This window comes from Nyctibius grandis, chromosome 25 (assembly GCF_013368605.1).
Source record: "Nyctibius grandis isolate bNycGra1 chromosome 25, bNycGra1.pri, whole genome shotgun sequence".
NCBI classification, from domain to species: Eukaryota; Metazoa; Chordata; class Aves; order Nyctibiiformes; family Nyctibiidae; genus Nyctibius; species Nyctibius grandis.
The window spans coordinates 6,615,268-6,632,574 of NC_090682.1; the positions used below are offsets into that span (position 1 = coordinate 6,615,268).

The window sequence follows — 17,307 nt, forward strand, 5'->3', positions numbered from 1 at the left end:
TACACAATAGAGCCATCCTCCTCAGCTAAAGCAACGGGCAGGGGGGAAATCCTGATCTGGACGGGAAGCTGCTCCAAGCTGCCAGCACGCACCAGTGAGCGCGTCCTACGAGGCTGCTCAAGCAGGGAGACAGACTGCAAAATGGCGTTTATCTTTGCAAAGATAATTTTTCAGCTCCGCCTTCTATGAAATCCGACTTATTCTACCCTCTCCATTCATGCTCTCCCTGATTCTTGTGTTAATGCACCTAGAAGTGACCCACACGCTTGAATCCCTCACGACAGCTCTGAGAGCACGGGCAGCAGTTACCTTGCTGGCTGGGAATGCACGTGTCATCGTAACGTTCTTGCAGGATGAGCTGGTTCCCAATGAGCGTCATAGCTCCTGCCACGGCTCCCCACACCTGGCAGCACGAAGGAAGTGACACAAAACCACAGCCATCAGCTGCGCTCAGAAATACAGCCTCCTCGTCACACAGCACGGGGCTGAGGCCCCAGGAAACCCAGCGCTGGGGCTGGGGAGGGCAACAAGGTGCACTTGTTGCCCCAGTCACAACACCCACAGCCTGAACCCACCCCACAGGAAGGGAAACACACAGCAGGGCAGACCCCTGCACTCTACTTACAGAGCTCTTTCACTGCACGCAGCAAAACCGAATCAAACACCTTCCGCACGTGCTTCACAGGGGCTGCGGAAACAGGGAGCAGAGCTGAAGCAGCACACGAGTTGAGACTCCCCAGGCTTCTGAGCTTCTACAGAGAAGATGAGCACGTGCTTCGGGCACTTTTGAAACAGGAAAAAAATAAGCTGAAATGAGAAAAGGAAAAAAGAGAAAAAGAGAAGTTTTCCCAGAGCACAGCACAGCTTTCCGAGAGCAGTCCCTGGGCTGAACCAGCGCTGCCCAGGGACAAGGCAGCTTCTCCCCAGACCCTGCTAGCCTGGGCCTCTCTCACCTCCCCAGAGGACACTTTAGAAGCTATAAAGGGATCCTAATTTAACGTGTCCCCCCTCTGGAGGGCTGCTTTGCTATTGAACTCCAAGGCTGGAGGCAGGGATTTGGTCCCACCACAGCTGGCCCTTACAACCCATTCAGCACAGGCTCAGGCAGCTCTACGTCAATTTCGCTGCCCCAAACACCCGCAGCTGTGGCTCTGCGCAGCCACGTGTGGCCAGCATTAGCCTCACAGAGGCACACGGGGAGGCAGGCCAGGGCGCTGAGCAGGCTCGCAGCGCAGCTGCACAAGCACCAGCACAGGGGAGGCTGGGAGCCCAGGGCAGGAGCAGGGACGGGGCTGTCCCTTCCACTCCCTGCACACCAGCCAGCTGCCCAAGCACCTCCTGTTACCCCCAAAACCCCAAACGCTCAGCACCTAGAGCACCCCTGGGCCGTCCTCAGCACACGGGGGCCCGCCAGGTGCCCCGGCAGCACCGGGGAGGGGCCGAGCACCACCAACACCCTAACGCCGAGCACCTGGAGCGGGATCACCCCTCCCCTGCCTGGAGCCGAGCCCTCGCTGCCCTCTCACCTTCCCCTGCCCTCGGCCCGCTCCGCATTTATAACTCTTAAGCAAAGCCAGCCTCAGGGGCAGCGGTTAATCCCGGCAGAGGTATCCTCGGCACACACCACACTAGACCCGCAGTTAACGACCCGGTTAAAGCGTTCCGACGTGTGCAGCTCGCTCGAGGGGTCCCGTTCCGGCTGTCCTCCCCCCCAGCACCATTTCAGCCCCTTTCCTCCCCCGGCAGCGGGGAGGGAGAGGGGTGAAGCGCTCACCGCCCTCCCGGAGGCCTTGCCTCGGCACACCCGCCTCGGGCAGGGCGGGTGCGGGTAACCACAGCGCCGGAGCGGCGAGGAGGACCCAGCCCCGAGCCACACGAGAAGCCAGGCCTGGGAGAAAGCCAACAAGCTCCGGTTAACGGGGCACAAAACTTTAAAAAATGCCTTTTTTTTCCACCCGTTTCGTACCCGCCTCCCCGGAGCGGGCGCCCCGCCGCCCCCGCATGCTCACCGCGCTCGGGCCCCGCTCAGCAGGCCGGGGTCGGTCCGTAGGGTACCCGGTGCCACGCACGCCGCCGCTGCCGCCGCTGCTCCTTTTGGGCCCCGGCTGCCCCGGTAACGGCAGGGCCCACCCCCGCCTACGGGCCGCGTGACGTCACGGCGCGGCGGCGCCTGCCGGGGGCTGTAGTCCCGGAGGGGCGGGGCCCGCGAGCGTTGCCATGGCGACGCGTGGGCGGGACCCGCGGCCCGCCCCGGTGCCGCCGCCACCCCCCCGCCGGGCCCGGGGAGCCGCGGCGGGGCCGGAGGGGGGGGGGGGGGGATCGGGAGCGCTTCCGCCGGCGGGCGGGCTTTCCGGGGCGGGGAGCGCCGCGCCGCCATGCCCGCCGCCGCGCTCGGCCCCGGCGCGGCCGCCCGGCCGAGGCGCGGGGCGCTGCGGGCCCGCTGAGCGCCGCGTCCCCGCTCGGCCCGCCCGCGGGGAGGAGGCCTTTCCGGGGCGGGGAGCCGCCGGCGCGGGCAGCGTGCGGCCATGGCTGCCGCCTGGCCCTGCCTGCTGCTGTGGCTGGCGGCGGCCGCCCTGCGCGCCCGCCCGGCCCCGCCGCGCATCCGCCTGCCGCTGCGGGGCGGCGCGGCCCTGCCGCCGGGGCCCCGGGCGCGCCGGGCGCCGGACGAGGCCGAGCGCGGCGGCAGCTTCGTGGACATGATCGACAACCTGCGGGGCAAGTCCGGGCAGGGCTACTACGTGGAGATGACGGTGGGCAGCCCCCCGCAGAAGGTACGGGCCGCCCCGCGCCTTCCTTCGGGGGCCGCGGGGGTGCAGAGGGGGCGCGGGGAGCGCTGCCCGGCCTTCGGCGGGGCCGGCCTGCGCTCTGCGGGTGCCCCATGGCCGGGCACGCCGCCGCATCCCGCTGGATGCACGGCCGGGCAAGCTCTCCCGGTGCCCGCAGCTTTCCCGGTGCCCCTCGCTCCTGTGACGCTCGGGGGCTGCTTTCCCCGTTGCCGTTGATGCGAGCTGGCCGCGGGCACCCGCCGAAGGTGGCTCCGAGGTGGGCGCTGCATGTGGCCCTCCGTGCGGCGCGGGCCAGGCTCCGTCCGTCCCTCCCGAGGCGAAGGATGCCACCGTGCAGGAGCTGGCACCGTGCGAGGGCTGCGAGGAGGTGGGAGTGCGGCGTGCCCGTCTGCGAGGGCGCTGCTCGGCCGTGTGCCTGCCCGACGCGGGCACGTGCAGGCCCCAAGGAAGCAGCCGGCCAAGCCGTGCTTGGCACGTTCCTCCCAGCACGGTGCCGGGCACAGCTGCCGCCCGCCTGGCTGCCCGTGCTGCTCCTCACCTGGGCAGATCTTCCAGAGCTGGCTTTCCCTGGGGCTGTCGTGCGGGTGGCCGCTGCGCAGGAGTCGGGGCGGTGTGGGCAGGCAGAGCAGGAGCCAGGGACAGAAAGGGGCCCCGTCGGGCTGGCAGAGCAGGAGCCAGCGCATCACCAGGCTCTGCTCCTGCCCCGTCTTTTGGTCGGGGTCCGTCGTGTCCTGGGAGCCGTGCTGCCCAGCTCACGCGTGTGCCACCGTGTGCCCGTGCGCCGGGGACAGTTGTCCCGTGTTGTCCCTGCTTGCCTGGGATTTATTCTCTGCTCTGGCAGGGGTTGTTTAGGGAAAAAAAGGGAGGAGATTATTTCTAAAATCCGGTTTTCAACGTGATTTCATCATCTTTTGCCTGGGACCTGCCACGTGTCGCAGCTGCCAGATAATTTCCGCGCGAACCACCTGTTCCCAGGCGCGTTTCTGAGCCGGCCACCCTTCGGGGCAGCATGTCCCAGCCTTGGACTCCTTCCAAAGGCGAGCGTGGTGCGTGCGCGCGCGCCCGTCTGCTGGAGCAAAATCCCTCCGGGCGTTGTAATGGAATTAAAAGATTCACATGAAAGAGCCCGGCCGTGCACATGCAGGGGAGGGTGTTTGTCTGCGGGGGCGCGGGCACCCTGCTGTCCCCCACCAGCCCGTCTCCCTCCTCGCCTTCCCTTTCACCTGCCCGGTGCTGAGCTCTTTCTCCAGGGAAACCCGTCTCCTCTGGGGACCTCGGGGATCAGCCGAGGTGGGCTGTGAGGAGCAGCCAGCCCCTGATGGCCCATCAAACACAACCGCCCCGGGAAGGGCCCGGGCACAGCAGCAGAGGCTGCGGGTGCCGGGGTGCCGTGGAAAGGTGCTGGCCCAGCACCTCTTGGCGCTTGCCCAGGGGGATGTTGGAGGGGCGAACACGCCGCTCTGATCTTAACCCGTGGCCTGAAATGGTCTCCTAGGCAAGGAGCTGGCCTGGGGTCGGGGAGATCTGTCCCCCCGCACAGCACGGGGCCGTGGGCAGGGCGGCAGGGCTGGAGTGGGGGGCACCCAGCCCTTGTCAGTGGGGCACGGAGGAAGCTCCGGGAGCCGTACCCAGCGCTGCTGCGATCAGCACGAGCGCGTTAGCCTCCTTCCTCTCCCCTCGCACTCCATGGATTAAGGGCCGAAGCCCTGGCACGCTCCTGGCCGGGCTGTGCTGAGGGCAGAGCCCACGCTCTGTTTGCACGGCGCCGGGCAGTGTTTGCTTTCTGTGCAACACCCCGATGTCGCCGACCCCTGCTCCGCCGCTGCGTCCTCTCGCACAGCGTCTCTGAGCTGTCCCCGGGCCCCTGCCCAGCTTGGGGCTGCACACCGCGGCACAGCGTCCCTCCGGGGCCCCCCACGGTGTGGGGACGGGGACAGCGTCACTCGCCCGCGGTGCCAGACGGAGCTGAGGGTGTACAGTCAGCGCAGGGTCCCGCTGCAGGCACGAGCCTCCCTCCCTCTCTCCCTTCTGCAGCTGAATATCCTGGTGGACACGGGGAGCAGCAACTTCGCTGTGGGAGCTGCGCCTCACCCCTTCCTCCGGAGATACTACCAGCGGCAGCTGTGAGTACGCTGGGGGGACGCAGAGAGCGCGGCCAGCGCGCCGTGTGCCCGCGATGCTGTCCCTTCTTGGAGCCAGGCTGGGTCTGCACGGCCCCTTCTGTGCCCGGAGAAGGGACCCCTTGGCCGCCTGCCCGCCCTCCCACAACCCTTAGGGGGGTGTCTGGGCTGCTGGCTCTGCGGCACAGGCACACCTCCACGCTGGCCAACGCTCGGCTGCGCGTGTGCTCCCGCCGTCACCCAGCCCGTGGGCACCCGCTCCTCCTCCACACCAAGCTCACTCTGGCTCTCGGATGCCGTTGCAGGTCCAGCACCTACCGCGACCTGCGCAAGGGCGTGTATGTGCCCTACACCCAGGGCAAGTGGGAAGGGGAGCTGGGCACCGACCTCGTCACCATCCCCCACGGCCCCAACGTCACCGTCAGAGCCAACATCGCGGCCATCACCGAGTCGGACAAGTTCTTCATCAACGGCTCCAACTGGGAAGGGATCCTGGGGCTGGCGTACGCCGAGATCGCCCGGGTGAGTCCTGGCTCGCAGCCCTGCCCGCAGAGGAGGGCACCTGTCCCAGCAGGGTCCGGGTCACCTCTTTCCTTGCCCCCACTCGCGCCCTTGGGGCCCGGCTTGCGGCCGTGCTGGTGGCCTTGAGCCCTGCTCCTGCAGCAGGCACAGCCGGGATCCCTGGGCGCAGCCGTGCTGGTACTGGGAGCTCCCCCGGGCACCGAGCACCCTGGCAGGAGCGACAGCCCTGACACATCCCCATCCTGCCTCTGCTTTCCCCTCTCCCCAGCCCGACGACAGCCTGGAGCCCTTCTTTGACTCCCTGGTGAAGCAGACCCGGGTGCCCAACATCTTCTCCCTGCAGCTTTGCGGGGCAGGCTTCTCGCCCAACGAGACGGAGGCCCTGGCGTCGGTGGGGGGCAGCATGGTGAGTGCCGGGTGGGCAGGCCGGGGGGGCTGCCCGGGGGGACGAGCCCCACGGCGCCCGTCTGTGTGCGCTGCAGATCATCGGCGGCATCGACCGCTCGCTCTACGTGGGGGACATCTGGTACACGCCCATCCGGAAGGAGTGGTACTACGAGGTCATCATCGTCAGGCTGGAGGTCAACGGGCAGGACCTGAACATGGACTGCAAGGAGGTGCGGGGGGCGGCGGGGCAGCCTCTGCGGCCCGAGGGGCAGCGGGAGGGCGGGGGAGCGGGGCTGGGGCCGTGCGCCCGCGTCACTGCCCCTCCTCTGCCCCCAGTACAACTACGACAAGAGTATCGTGGACAGCGGGACCACCAACCTCAGGCTGCCGAAGAAGGTGTTTGAGGCCGCGGTGAAATCCATCAAAACAGCTTCTTCGGTCGGTGAAACCCACCTCTGCCCCCGTCAGCGCGTCCCCGGGGCCGGCGCGGGCTGCGGGCGGCCCGGCTGCCCCTCTGCTCTGCCCGCCGTGGCCCCTCACCTCCCCTTCCCCTGCGCAGACGGAGAAGTTCCCGGACGGCTTCTGGCTGGGGGAGCAGCTGGTTTGCTGGCAGGTGGGCACCACCCCCTGGCACATCTTCCCGGTCCTGTCCCTCTACCTGATGGGGGAGGCCACCAACCAGTCCTTCCGCATCACCATCCTGCCCCAGGTGAGCCGGGCGGGCGGGCAGGACGGCGCCGGGGGGCACGGCTGCCCCGTCCCCGCCCCGACACGCCTCCCCTCCCGCAGCAATACCTGCGGCCGGTGGAGGACGTGGCCACCTCTCAGGACGACTGCTACAAGTTCGCCATCTCCCAGTCCTCCACGGGCACCGTCATGGGCGCCGTCATCATGGAGGGCTTCTACGTGGTCTTCGACCGCGCCCGCAAGCGCATCGGCTTCGCCGTCAGCGCCTGCCACGGTGAGGGCCGGGCCCGCGGGGAGGGGGGCGCGGGGACGGGGACGTGGGGTGGCCGCAGCCCTGCCTTCTCCCGCCCGCAGTTCACGACGAGTTCCGGACGGCCGCGGTGGAGGGGCCCTACCTGCACCCCGACATGGAGGACTGCGGCTACAACATCCCGCAGACGGACGAGTCCACCCTGATGACCATCGCGTACGTCATGGCGGCCATCTGCGCCCTCTTCATGCTGCCCCTCTGCCTCATGGTGTTCCAGTGGCGCTGCTTCCGCTGCCTGCGGCGCGACCACGACGACTTCGCCGACGACATATCCTTGCTGAAGTGACGGCGGAGCGCGGGGGAGCCCCGGGGCCGCAGGGGGGGCGGCGGGGCAGGGGGAGCTCGGCCCTGTCTCCGGGGGCCAGAGCGTGGCGGCAGGGCGGCAGCGCGGGGGGCTCGGACCCTCGGCCCTGGGGGACTCGGTGCCCGTCGGAGCCAGCGGGCTGGGGGCAGCCGTGGGCCCCCTGGGCCTGGGCCGCGTTCGGCTGGGACCTGTGGAAAGAGCGTGGGCGCTGGGGAGGGGGCTGAGGGCACAGCAGCCCCGGCCCGGGGGCTGGGGGCAGCTCCTCTGCCCTTCTGACCCCAGCCCGGCCAGGCCTGACGGGGTCACGCTGACGAGCCGTCCCCTGCCTGCCCCTTTCGCCCCGTCCCTGCGCTGCCCACCCGGCCAGGCAGCCCCCAGCCCAGGCTCTCCATGTCCGGAGCCGTTCCCCTGCCCTCCCAAACTCTCCTCCGCTGCCGCCAGCCCCAGGACGCCCCGCGCCCACCAGCCGCCTCCCGGGACAGGTAGGAGCGGGCACCCATCGTCCCCCACATCCTCTCTGGGGATGGGAAACTGCCTCACCTCCCTTCCAGCATCGAAGCCGGTGGCTGCTGCCCTCCCGCCCCGGGGCACGCAGCCTCCCGGCCTCGGCTCCCCCCGCACCCCACCAGCCTGCCCCGCACAGAAACCGTGGGCCAGGAGAGCCCGAGGTGCCCGCCGCTCCCCAGCCCGCCCGTTCGAAAGCCATAGGGGAGCTCCGGCGGCCCCCGCCCGCAGCCCCTGCCCTGCCCCACCGCGGCGGGTCCCACGGCGCCGGGCACGGCGGCTCCGTGCGCCCTGGCTCCTGCTCCGAGGCCTGAGACCCCCCCGGCAGCGGCTGTGGGGGCTGCAGCATTCGTTCTTTTTTTAAACACATGGTTGTATTTATTTCAATCTTTTTTTTTTAATAACGTGAGTCACTGGTAGTGCAGCTGCGCAGCGTCAGAGCGTGTACATAGCAGGTCCCGCGGCACACCCGGCTGTACGAGTCACGGTCGCTTCTCACCTGTACAACACATATATCTCTATTTTTAATTCTAGCGCTGAAAGCCACTGTTCCAAACCCAACATAGAGGGTTTGCTCCTGTTTCCTTTGGGGTTTTTTAAAATATTTTTCGCCCTCTGCTCACTCCCCGGGCCCTGGCCCCCTCCCGAGGCCGGGGCTGGCCGAGGTGGGCGCAGGGGAGGGGACGGAGGGGCGCAGGGCTGGGGCACGCAGGGCGCTGGTTCACAGGCTGCGAGGACAGCACAGGAGGCACTTGTGTCCTCGACGTGTTCGTACGGCAAGGGGGGGATTTTCCCATAGGTAGGGACAACCCTCCCCTCCTCCCGGCCGCTGCGGACTCACCTTCCCTTCCCTGGGGCAGATGCCCTCGAGCTTGTCTTTCCTTGCTTCTCTGCCTCCGACTTGGACAGGAGAGGGCTTTGTTTTAATCACCGAGATTCGCTAATTAAAAGGTAACGTTCCTCCGTGAGTGACAGACGGGGCTGCCTGCGCTGCTGGGGCCGAGCCGCCGGCTCAGGTGGGGCCAGGGGTCTGCAGGGATCGCCCAGCACAACGCTCGTGACCTAAATCCTGGAGTTAAAGGCGTCTTTGACCAAGCAGCGTCACGCGGTGGCAGAGCGCGCGCAGACCTCCACCCCTCGTGCCTGCCCGGGACCCCCGGCACCCCAGAGGCTCTGTTGTGGACCACTGCCTTAAAACACGCTGGCCAGCGTGTGTGTGTGCAGCAAGATTGGGACTGGGACCAAAGGCAGGCGTGCTGCACCCAGGCAGCGCCTGCACGGAGCAGTCCCAGGCACAGCTCCCTCCAGCAGTGCTGAATTTGTGCCACAGGCTGCAAAGAAGGGGGGAAAAAATTCCACCGAGTAAGTGCAAGGTTTTAAGTGGTGCTGAGCACCTGTAATCCCACCGAGATCCATGGAGAAAGGGTTGGTGGTCAGCCCGGGCTTGAGGAGACAGGAGAGGGGGAGCTAGGCACTGCCCCGGGGTGGCTGTCCCGAGCTGCAGCGCGGCCGAGCCCCTTCGCCCCCAGCGCTCCCTCCCCGGCCCAGAGCTCCGGCGGGGAACGTGGGCGAAGGCCTGTGCGAGGGGACGGGGACGGTCACCGCAGGCGCCGCTGTAGGCTCCAGTACTCTGTAACCTATTGTCTATGTAAGAACAATGAATGTTAACACGGTAAATTATTATTACATTAAAAAAAAAGACCACAAAAAACGCTCTGCGTCCACAACCTCATTGCTAAGAGGGGTGACGGCCGTGGCAGGGGAGCGGCCTGCCAAGGGGGTTTGCGGCAAGTGCGGAGCTGCTGGGGCCACCGGCCCTGGAGAAGGAGCTGCTGGGACCACTGGCCCTGGAGAAGCAGCTGCTGGGAGCTCAGGGGGAGGATGTAGTTCCAGGAGTGTCCCCGCACGCAGGTTATGCCTTAACACTCGTCCGCAAGGCAGGCAGCAGGGCTGCGAACAGAGGGGTAAGGAGCAGCACCAAATCACTGCATAATATACACACTTTATTTATGAATTTGTATGTATACAGACTTTCTATACACACATTACCTATATAATAAAAATGTACATGTGTATACATGGTCGTATAAATATAGAGCTGTAGAAATCTCAGAACCCATCCTGTCTATGCAGAGCAGCTCCGGGCGCGGGGCCGCCTCGCTCGAGCAGCCGTCATTTGAGACTGGGGCAGAAGGGGCAAGTGTCGTTTGTGTTGGTCTGTGCCCAGAACTTGATGCACTGGAAGAGAGAGAAGGAGTCAGGAGCCACTGGCGCTGCAGACACCACGTGATGCAGTGCTGGCCAGGGCGCATGTGTTAAGGGACAGTTTCTTTGGCTCCTTAGACACAGCCTCTGGCAAATGGTCGCCAAGAGGGAGCCCTCTTAACCTAGCAGGATCACAGGCCCTCCTCAGGACATGGCTTTCCATTTCCTCAGGAGCTGCTGGAGGCACCAGAGCCACGGGGAGGAGGGGTTTTGCCCACACAGCTGAACCGCTGCCAGCACCGTGGGATGAGAGTCTCCTCTGCTTCCCCAGAGCACAGACCCACGGCGCCCAGGCACCGGTGGCAGCTCTCTCCCTTGCCCTGTATTCTACAGATCCTTCCAGATTCTCCTTCTCCAGGAAGGCAGAAGGCCGGGATCTAACCCTCACAGGCCAGGATCTAACCCTCACAGCAAGGAGCACGGGCTCGGGGGCAGGAATAAGGACAGCCTCCTCCTAAGGCCACCACCAAACGGCCGCTCAGGGTGGCCCTGCTAAGAGCAAAGGAGGGGACTGCCAGGATGCAGAGAAGTTGTTTGCTGATCGTGCCCTGCTCTGGGCGAGATCTCACGGCAACAGGGACTCACTACACGTGCCCAGGGCTCCCGGAAGGGGATGGGCACTGGGAACCATTCGGCACCCAAGAGCAGCACGCAGGGGGAAGCACGCTCACCTCCTTGTGCAGCACGTGCGAGCAGGCCATGGGGTGAAGGTCTCCAGGCTGCACAAGCTTCTGGCACATTAGACACAGCTTACAGGCAGCCGGGGTCTGGATGAGCAGCCAGGGAACAGAAAGGAGGCAGGAACAGACGTCAGACACCCCAGCTCACATATTCCACATTCCAGCCACTCGTCCCACCAGCTGCAGCCAGGCACCAGTCTGCCCCACTCCTCCCTCTGCCCGTAGACACCACGTGATGTCAGAGCCTCTGGCACCTCTTGCCACCATCCCCCTCTCCCCCAACGCGGAGCACGAAGGGCCCATGCCCCTAACCCTCCCCTTCCACCTCACCAGCCCAAGCAGCTGCGTGAGGAGAGAGGTCCCAGCTCCACTGGCCCACCCTTTGGGCCCCCTCTCACAGGGCTCCCTCCCCAGCTGGCTTTCCCCGGGATGGTGAGGCGCTCCAGGAGAGCCAGCAAGCCTTACGTGTGACGCTGTTCCGGGGTACGCCACCTGGGCCGGGGGCAGGAACATGGGCGTGCTGATCTGCGGCAGCGGAGCGGAGAACATGGGGGCCCGGATCTGCCCGAGAGGCTGCTGCAAGGGAAACGAGGCAGGTCAGAACAGCCCGGAAGGGAAGGACAGCCCAGCTCCCCCCAGTCACCTCGGGGAAACCGGCTCCCTGCAGGTACGCCGCAGTCAGCAGAAAGGGGACCCCAGGGGACAGCCCACAGGGAACCAGGGAGCAGTTATGGCTTCTCGTTGCTACCCCAGCAGCCCCCCAGGAGGAGTCTGGCGGGCCCCCGCCGCTCTCCCACCTGAGACCCGGCCGCTGCCCGCTCCTGCTGCTCCGCCAGCTTGGCTGCCACCAGCTGATTCAGCTCCTCCATGGTCAGACCCTTCATGGTCCTCCGAGCAGTCTTGATCTGCTGCAGGATGTTGGTGAGCTGGGCCCTGCAGGGACAGCAGCCTGCTGAGAGCTCCCAGCCAGCGCGTCACACAGCCCTCACGGACGGGGACCCTCCAAAGGCCCTGCCACTGCTCCAGGCACGCCAGCCCTGGGGCAAGCCCGTGTCACAGCCAAGGAGCGTGTGCTCTCAACCATCTACCCTCTAGGTGAGGTGAATTGCTCCTCGCCTTCAGGCCTCCCTCGCTCCCTCCAGACCCCGCGGGCACCGAGAGCTCCGCTTCCCCTTCCCCCAGCCCATGTCCCCCGGGCAAGCCCTCGCTCTCTGGCCAGGGCGACGTGAGACACTCACTTGTTGCACTGGGGAAACCGAGCCAACAGCTTCTCCAGCAGCTTCTCCAGCTTGTCGGCCGGCTGCAGCCTGTGGAACTCCGGAGCGACGTTAACTCCTCCCAGGCCCGGCGGAGGGGGGATGGAGGCCGGGGGTGCCACGTGGGGGCTGTGCGTGCCCATGAGCGACGCCACGACCGGGCTGTTCCTTCCTTGGGAAGCAGGCAGCGGCGGGGAGGGCTGGTTGGGCCTGGAGATGGCAGGGTTCAGGAGAGGAAAGGAGAGCGCCCGGGGATCAGCGCTGGGCATGACCATGGGGACGGGAACGGGTCCGATGGGAAACGGGAGCCGGGGAGTGAGGGATGGGTTGGGCTGGAATGCCGTCAGCATGAAATCTGTCTGAGAAAGAAAAACAGGGGGAGAAGGAAAGGCTGGTCAGAATAAGCCCACCCGAGTGCCCTCCTCCCCAGCCAGGCGGGAGGTGGGCTGAACCGCAGGCACCGGCAGCTCTGCTCCTCGTGGCAAGGGAAGGAACCCCCTCCCCTCCTCGCCAGGGACAGCAGGCAAGCCCCGACAGACAGGGGAGAGGCACAGGGCTCCAGAGAATGCAATCCCCTCCAGCCTCCCCCAACACACACAGCACAGCCAGCGGGCAGGCCGCCCCCAGGGCCTCCCACCACCCTCCCGGCAGTGCGAGCTGGCGTTTGTCAGCCTGGAGAGGCACTCACTTCTGAGGGCGGGGGTGGCAGCGTCGGGGTGGGGATCTGGGGGAGGCTGCTCAGCTTTGTTCCGTTCCTCACCATCTGGATGTGGTCGTTGAACTGATCCTAGCAGAGAGGGCAGAACACAGACGTGTTTTTTAGCTTCTGCTGGGTCTCAGCCCTCTCCCAAAGGGGCCGAACCTCAGCACACAAAGTAGCGTCAACGCAGAGAACCGCTCGCCGTCAGGCTGGGAGCCCTTCAGCAGGACTTACTCGGACGCTTTCCTTGGTCATTCGTATCCTGTTCAGCCTCATCTCCCACTCCTGCTTCGGCCTCATCGTCTCCAGCGTGGGCGGTGCAGACCTGCAAGCGCAACTACACTTTCCCACTTGCAACTGTGCTCTCAGGGGCAGCAAAGCGGGAGCAACTAAGCCTCCAGTGTCAGCAGAGGAAGGGGAAGTGGGCAGGTAGGGACGCTTGAGTGACCCCGCCGTTCCTGAGCCTACACGGACTTACTTGAGGTAGGTGAGGTGTAGCTCTGCTTCTTTTTCTGCTTCTTCTAGTTTCAGCACCAGCAGCTCCTTTCGGCTCTCCAGGGACAGGATCTAGCAGGGAGAGGCCCCCACGGACAGCAGTTTGTCAGCCCTTCGCTGAGCGCCACGCCAAGTGCACCCGGGCACCGCTCCCGCTAACGCTTGCTGCACTATACTTGTTATCCCTTCTCCTGTCCCACAAAGAGGGAGGCTTAGCCTCATCCTCAACTGCTCCTACTTTCACATAATCATCCATTAATGATCCAGAATCTCAAGAAAGACCCTCTTCAACAACTGCTTTGTGGGTAGGAAGTCACCTACTAACCTCTGCCTTCCAGGCCCGTTCCGTCTCCTCGAGAATGTTCCTGTTGATTTCGTTGTGCTGGTTCTTCAGCTTATCCAGCTCCATCTCCCAGAGCTGCCTGCGGACAGAAACGCAACGAGGCGGCTGAGGCCTAGGCGCCGGCATGGCGTGGAACAGGAGAGCTGACAACCTCCCACAAACCCCATCCATCCTTGTAGCTCTGCATGGGGTGGGAGTGGGGAAGATTGAGAGCTCCTCAGGCTGCACAAGTCACCATCCCAACAGCAAGCTCTGCCAGAGCACGCAGACAACCGGCGTGCAAACACGCTGCACAAGATGAGGAGGGGGAGCTCCCCTCAGCAGAATTCAGTCCAGCTCCAGGGAGGGCTGCCCGGGTCTGAACCAGGAAGCGGCCCGAGGCGGCACACAGAACTCGGCCGTTCTGACCCCAGAGAAGTTTCAAGCTGGCCCTTTCCACCCGTGTTATGTGGGCATCTGCGCCGGGACCTGGAGCTTCTCTGCCCAGCTTTGAAATACCCGAGCGTGCCAGAGCTCAGAGCAGCTGTGGGGAACTGTCAGAGGAATAGCTCTGGCTAGTTCTGGGAAGCTGAAATGCAGTTACAAGCAGAGTCAAGCCCCTGAGCATCAGCTCTGAGGATCTTTATGTCACAAGTATCTAGGAGCTTGCTTGTGACCAGCTTTTGTGATCAAAGAGGATTTACTGCAGAGACTTAGGGCACCAGCCTGCTGAAGATCTCTAGAGCACGTAGCCAGACAGCACTGTCAGACCGCTCTCTCCAGCCCATCCCCCAGCAGCACCAGGCTCACTCCAAGGCAAAATGCCTGGAAAGAGAAGAACATCCAACAGCATCGACCCGGTAAGAGGCGAGAGCCTTACTTCTCATCGGACTGCTCTGCAATCAGAGAGGCAATCTTGTTCTCCTTCTCCTCCTGCTCTTTCAGCAACCTGCACAGGAGAGAAAGGACGGATGGAGCCACCTGGAGGGGTTCTCACCCCGCCGCCAACGCCACACGTCCCTGGTTTACAGCACACATCAGCACAGCTACGCACCCGGCGTGACAACACGTTCTGAAGACGGCGCCATCCAATGGCAGCACCCTCCAGAGCAAAAATTGTGCTGTGTCACGATACCGCTCAGAGGCTGTGGCACCGCACCAGAATCCACCGCAGGGAGCTGTGCCACGCCGACAGCACCGGCTTTGCAACCTCACCCAGGGGGAAGCGGCTGCGTGCTTGGAACCGTTCCTAAAGGAGCTTTATCCAAAAGCACCGCCGAGCCCTCAGCACAAAAACCATCAGACCTCTACGACAGCTCTGTAAAACTGCCAACTCACCGCCCCAAGGAGCCTTCAGATCTCCACAAACTCGCACCCCGCTCGCGTCAGCCCCCCCGCATCTCGTGGGACTCTCCTCGCAGCACACACGGCCTGTCTCACGGCAAAGCCTGGCAGCAGCTGGTGTGAGGCACAGCCAGGCAGCCTCCCGACACGGGGCGTTGGGAGGGGAACAACTCGGCAAGGCCACCGAGGCCCAACAGCACTGCGGCAGAGCGGGCCCCCTCCCACGGACAGGCTCTGCCTTCTGAGAGACGGCGTCACGCGGAGTGGAGCCGCGTGCTCCTCGCCCGGCGCTGTCCGGGCACACACCCGACAGCCACAGCCCCCCCGCAACAATTCACCTGGAGGTTCTCTGCTAACAAACGCTGCTCTGCCTGCAGTAGAGCCACTCCAAACTGTACAGATGCATCCTAAACCCCTCACCAAAATACTCGCTGCTTCCAGTTTAACGTGACCCTCTTTTGCTTCACCAGCAGCACATCACGGTCAGGCAATGCCTTTTCTCTCCCCAAAAGAAACACTTTCTTTTCCACACTCGTACCTTCTGCCTTTCTCACAGAGCTTCTCAATTTCTGCTTTCAGATCCTGCTCTTTCTGCAAGAATTCTTTCTTCTCTTTCTCCATCTTCTTCTTTGTCTCCTCTCGCTTGATCGTAACATCCTGAATCGCCTTCAGGATCTCCTAGGATAAAACAAGCATCACGCGAATAAAGAGCAAAATTCCCAAGTAACAGTTTTGTTTTCAACTTCGTTATTATTTTAGATTAATTGAAGAGAGATTACTCGATTGCACGCGTCATCAAAGTCTTTCTTTTCAGTAGAACTATATGAAATACACAGCAATTATTCTGAGGAAACCCAGGAGACAGACAGACGGCCTAAGCTGCAGCTTCTCCTGCCTCTTTAGAAGGATTTCAAGGGGCAGCGAGTTCTGCTCTGCTTTAGGTCTGGCCAATGGGCCACGACAGTTCCTTTTGGCTTCACAGAGCTACCACAGGGCCAGGTGTGTGTCTTTGTTTAGCCCGCACCCGGGGCTAGATCACCAGCAGGAGCAGCCGTGCACACGGGATGCTGCGTTCCCAATTAGCTCTGAACCGCTCAGCACCCCGATTTGGGCAGGAGCCAGTCCTCAGCGCTGTAAAATAGTGTCACGCACAGGACACTGCCATGCAGCGTGTCACTGCCCCTCCTCACGGCCTGCTTCGCTCCGCACGAGGCCAAAGCAGCCCACCTTAACCGTGTAGGCGGCGGTGCCAACGGGCAGCTCAAACAAGAAGAGGACTTTGCCACACACCTGGTGGTTCTTCATCTCCTCTTCCCTCCGCTGCTGGAGCTGCTTAAGCTGTACCTGGAGCTGATTCTCCACTTGCCTCTGCTTGTCCAACACCTCCTGGTAACGCTCCTTCAACAAAGCCCTCTCGGACATCATTTTGTCCTGCAGCGGAGAGCGGAAATTTAGGGAGAACCCCTTGCCTCAGGCCAAAGAGAGCACAGAGAGGGGCAGGGAAGCTCAGCAGCGTTTAAGAGCCCAGGAGGTGCCACCACTGTCAAGAACCACCGTTAATTAGCTCTACGTTCAAAGCTCAGGCTCTTTGGATCGGAAAAGCCGAGGGGAAGCACTGCCTGCAGCTGCAGCTAGTGCTGCACCTCCTGCTTTACAGGAGACAGCTTAACAACTGCAGGACTAGTATTTTAACGAGAAAAAGAACGGCCTGCGGGAAGAGCAGCGCTCCAGCTCATTTGCCCGGTAACGGCAGCGTGAGCAGCCCAGCCTGGACCTGATCGCGGGGCTTCCATACCCACCAAGTTCTTCTCGATGTCCTGATCCGTGTTCGCATCCATATCGGCCGTCTTGAAGTCGGTCTGCGAAGGGAGGCAATCGCTGTCAGCCCCGGGCCCCTGCCGCTGCACTGAGCCTGCCCAGACCCCCACACCCGGCCCGGTTCCCGAACACCCCCGTTAGGACCGCACACCCCCTCCCGCAGCCGCAGGGTCCCCCCCAGCCCCGGCAGACGCCCAGCGCATCCCCCCGCCGCCCAGCCGGCCCCCCACCCACCTGCACCGCGATGTTCTGCGAGGGCCTGGCGGGGCCCGCCTCCGCCTCGGGCTCCCCCGCCGCCCCGCCGCTCCGCCCGCCGGGCCCGGGCTCCCCCTCGCCGCCGGGCGCCGCCGGGGCCTGGCCGGGGGCGGCGGCGGTGGGCTCCGCCTCTCCGCCGGGGCCGGCCGGCGCCGCCTCGCTGGGGCTCTCCGGGGCGGAGAGCGCGCTGCCACTGCGCGAAACAAACAGGCCGGTCACTCGCTCCGCCCGCCCCGGCCCCGCTCCGGCCCAGGCCCCGGCCTGCCGGGCCTACCTACCTGCCTGGCGGCGCGGCGGGGCCGGGCTCGCAGAGGCGCGGCGGGGCCGGGGCGGGGCCGTCGGCCTGCGCCTGCTCCAGCGCCATGGGGCTGGGTGCGGGGCTGGGGCACGGCGCGGGCCCGGTGCGGCACGGAACGGCCCGGAGCGGCCCGGAGCGGAGCGGAGCGGCCCCCGCGCCCCCGCCGCCCCGCCCCTTCCGGCGCCAGCAGCGGCGCAGAGCGGCGCGCCCCGCCCGCGAGCGCCCCCTGGCGGAGCGGAGGCCGCGCCGCCGCG

General features: G+C 64.8%; 3 protein-coding genes across 7 annotated transcripts in view; 1 reads left to right on the plus strand and 2 right to left on the minus strand.

Moving 5' to 3' along the window:
• Window positions 1–2,189, minus strand: part of CEP164 (centrosomal protein 164) — a 33,778-nt gene extending 31,589 nt beyond the window's left edge. For 4 of the 5 annotated variants that reach the window (XM_068418098.1, XM_068418096.1, XM_068418097.1 and 1 more), the window contains exons 1-3: window positions 2,010–2,189; window positions 626–807; window positions 310–403 (exon numbers count right to left, since the gene is read on the minus strand). In XM_068418098.1, coding sequence (XP_068274199.1) covers window positions 310–379 — 70 coding nt within the window. In that variant the 5' untranslated portion in view covers window positions 380–403; window positions 626–807; window positions 2,010–2,189. The other variant, XM_068418095.1, reaches the window with a different exon arrangement.
• A 336-nt stretch (window positions 2,190–2,525) lies between these two features.
• Window positions 2,526–9,344, plus strand: BACE1 (beta-secretase 1). Its single transcript, XM_068418099.1, has 9 exons — window positions 2,526–2,771; window positions 4,821–4,909; window positions 5,212–5,428; window positions 5,697–5,834; window positions 5,911–6,045; window positions 6,152–6,253; window positions 6,375–6,524; window positions 6,605–6,776; window positions 6,857–9,344. Exons 1-9 carry the CDS (start codon window positions 2,526–2,528, stop codon window positions 7,096–7,098), a joined length of 1,491 nt encoding a protein of 496 aa, XP_068274200.1. The 3' UTR covers window positions 7,099–9,344.
• A 258-nt stretch (window positions 9,345–9,602) lies between these two features.
• Window positions 9,603–17,211, minus strand: RNF214 (ring finger protein 214). Its single transcript, XM_068418275.1, has 15 exons — window positions 17,034–17,211; window positions 16,735–16,948; window positions 16,482–16,541; window positions 15,973–16,113; window positions 15,221–15,360; window positions 14,219–14,287; window positions 13,342–13,438; window positions 13,000–13,088; window positions 12,756–12,846; window positions 12,510–12,608; window positions 11,804–12,180; window positions 11,363–11,498; window positions 11,031–11,138; window positions 10,557–10,652; window positions 9,603–9,858 (listed from the first exon to the last, which is right to left on the minus strand). Exons 1-15 carry the CDS (start codon window positions 17,117–17,119, stop codon window positions 9,793–9,795), a joined length of 1,869 nt encoding a protein of 622 aa, XP_068274376.1. The 5' UTR covers window positions 17,120–17,211; the 3' UTR covers window positions 9,603–9,792.
• Between the last annotated feature and the right edge of the window lie 96 nt (window positions 17,212–17,307).

Excerpts from the sequence above, each read along its gene's own strand:
- RNF214 (XM_068418275.1), bottom strand. The coding sequence starts at position 17,119 with ATGGCGCTGGAGCAGGCGCAGGCCGACGGCCCCGCCCCGGCCCCGCCG. Across the intron at positions 15,361-15,972 it reads AGGAGATGAAGAACCACCAG|GAGATCCTGAAGGCGATTCA; the intron begins GTGTGTGGCAAA and ends GTTTTATCCTAG. Across the intron at positions 10,653-11,030 it reads ACCCCGGAACAGCGTCACAC|ACCCCGGCTGCCTGTAAGCT; the intron begins GTAAGGCTTGCT and ends CTGCTCATCCAG.
- BACE1 (XM_068418099.1), top strand. The coding sequence starts at position 2,526 with ATGGCTGCCGCCTGGCCCTGCCTGCTGCTGTGGCTGGCGGCGGCCGCC. Across the intron at positions 6,525-6,604 it reads GCATCACCATCCTGCCCCAG|CAATACCTGCGGCCGGTGGA; the intron begins GTGAGCCGGGCG and ends CCCCTCCCGCAG. Across the intron at positions 6,777-6,856 it reads CGCCGTCAGCGCCTGCCACG|TTCACGACGAGTTCCGGACG; the intron begins GTGAGGGCCGGG and ends TCCCGCCCGCAG.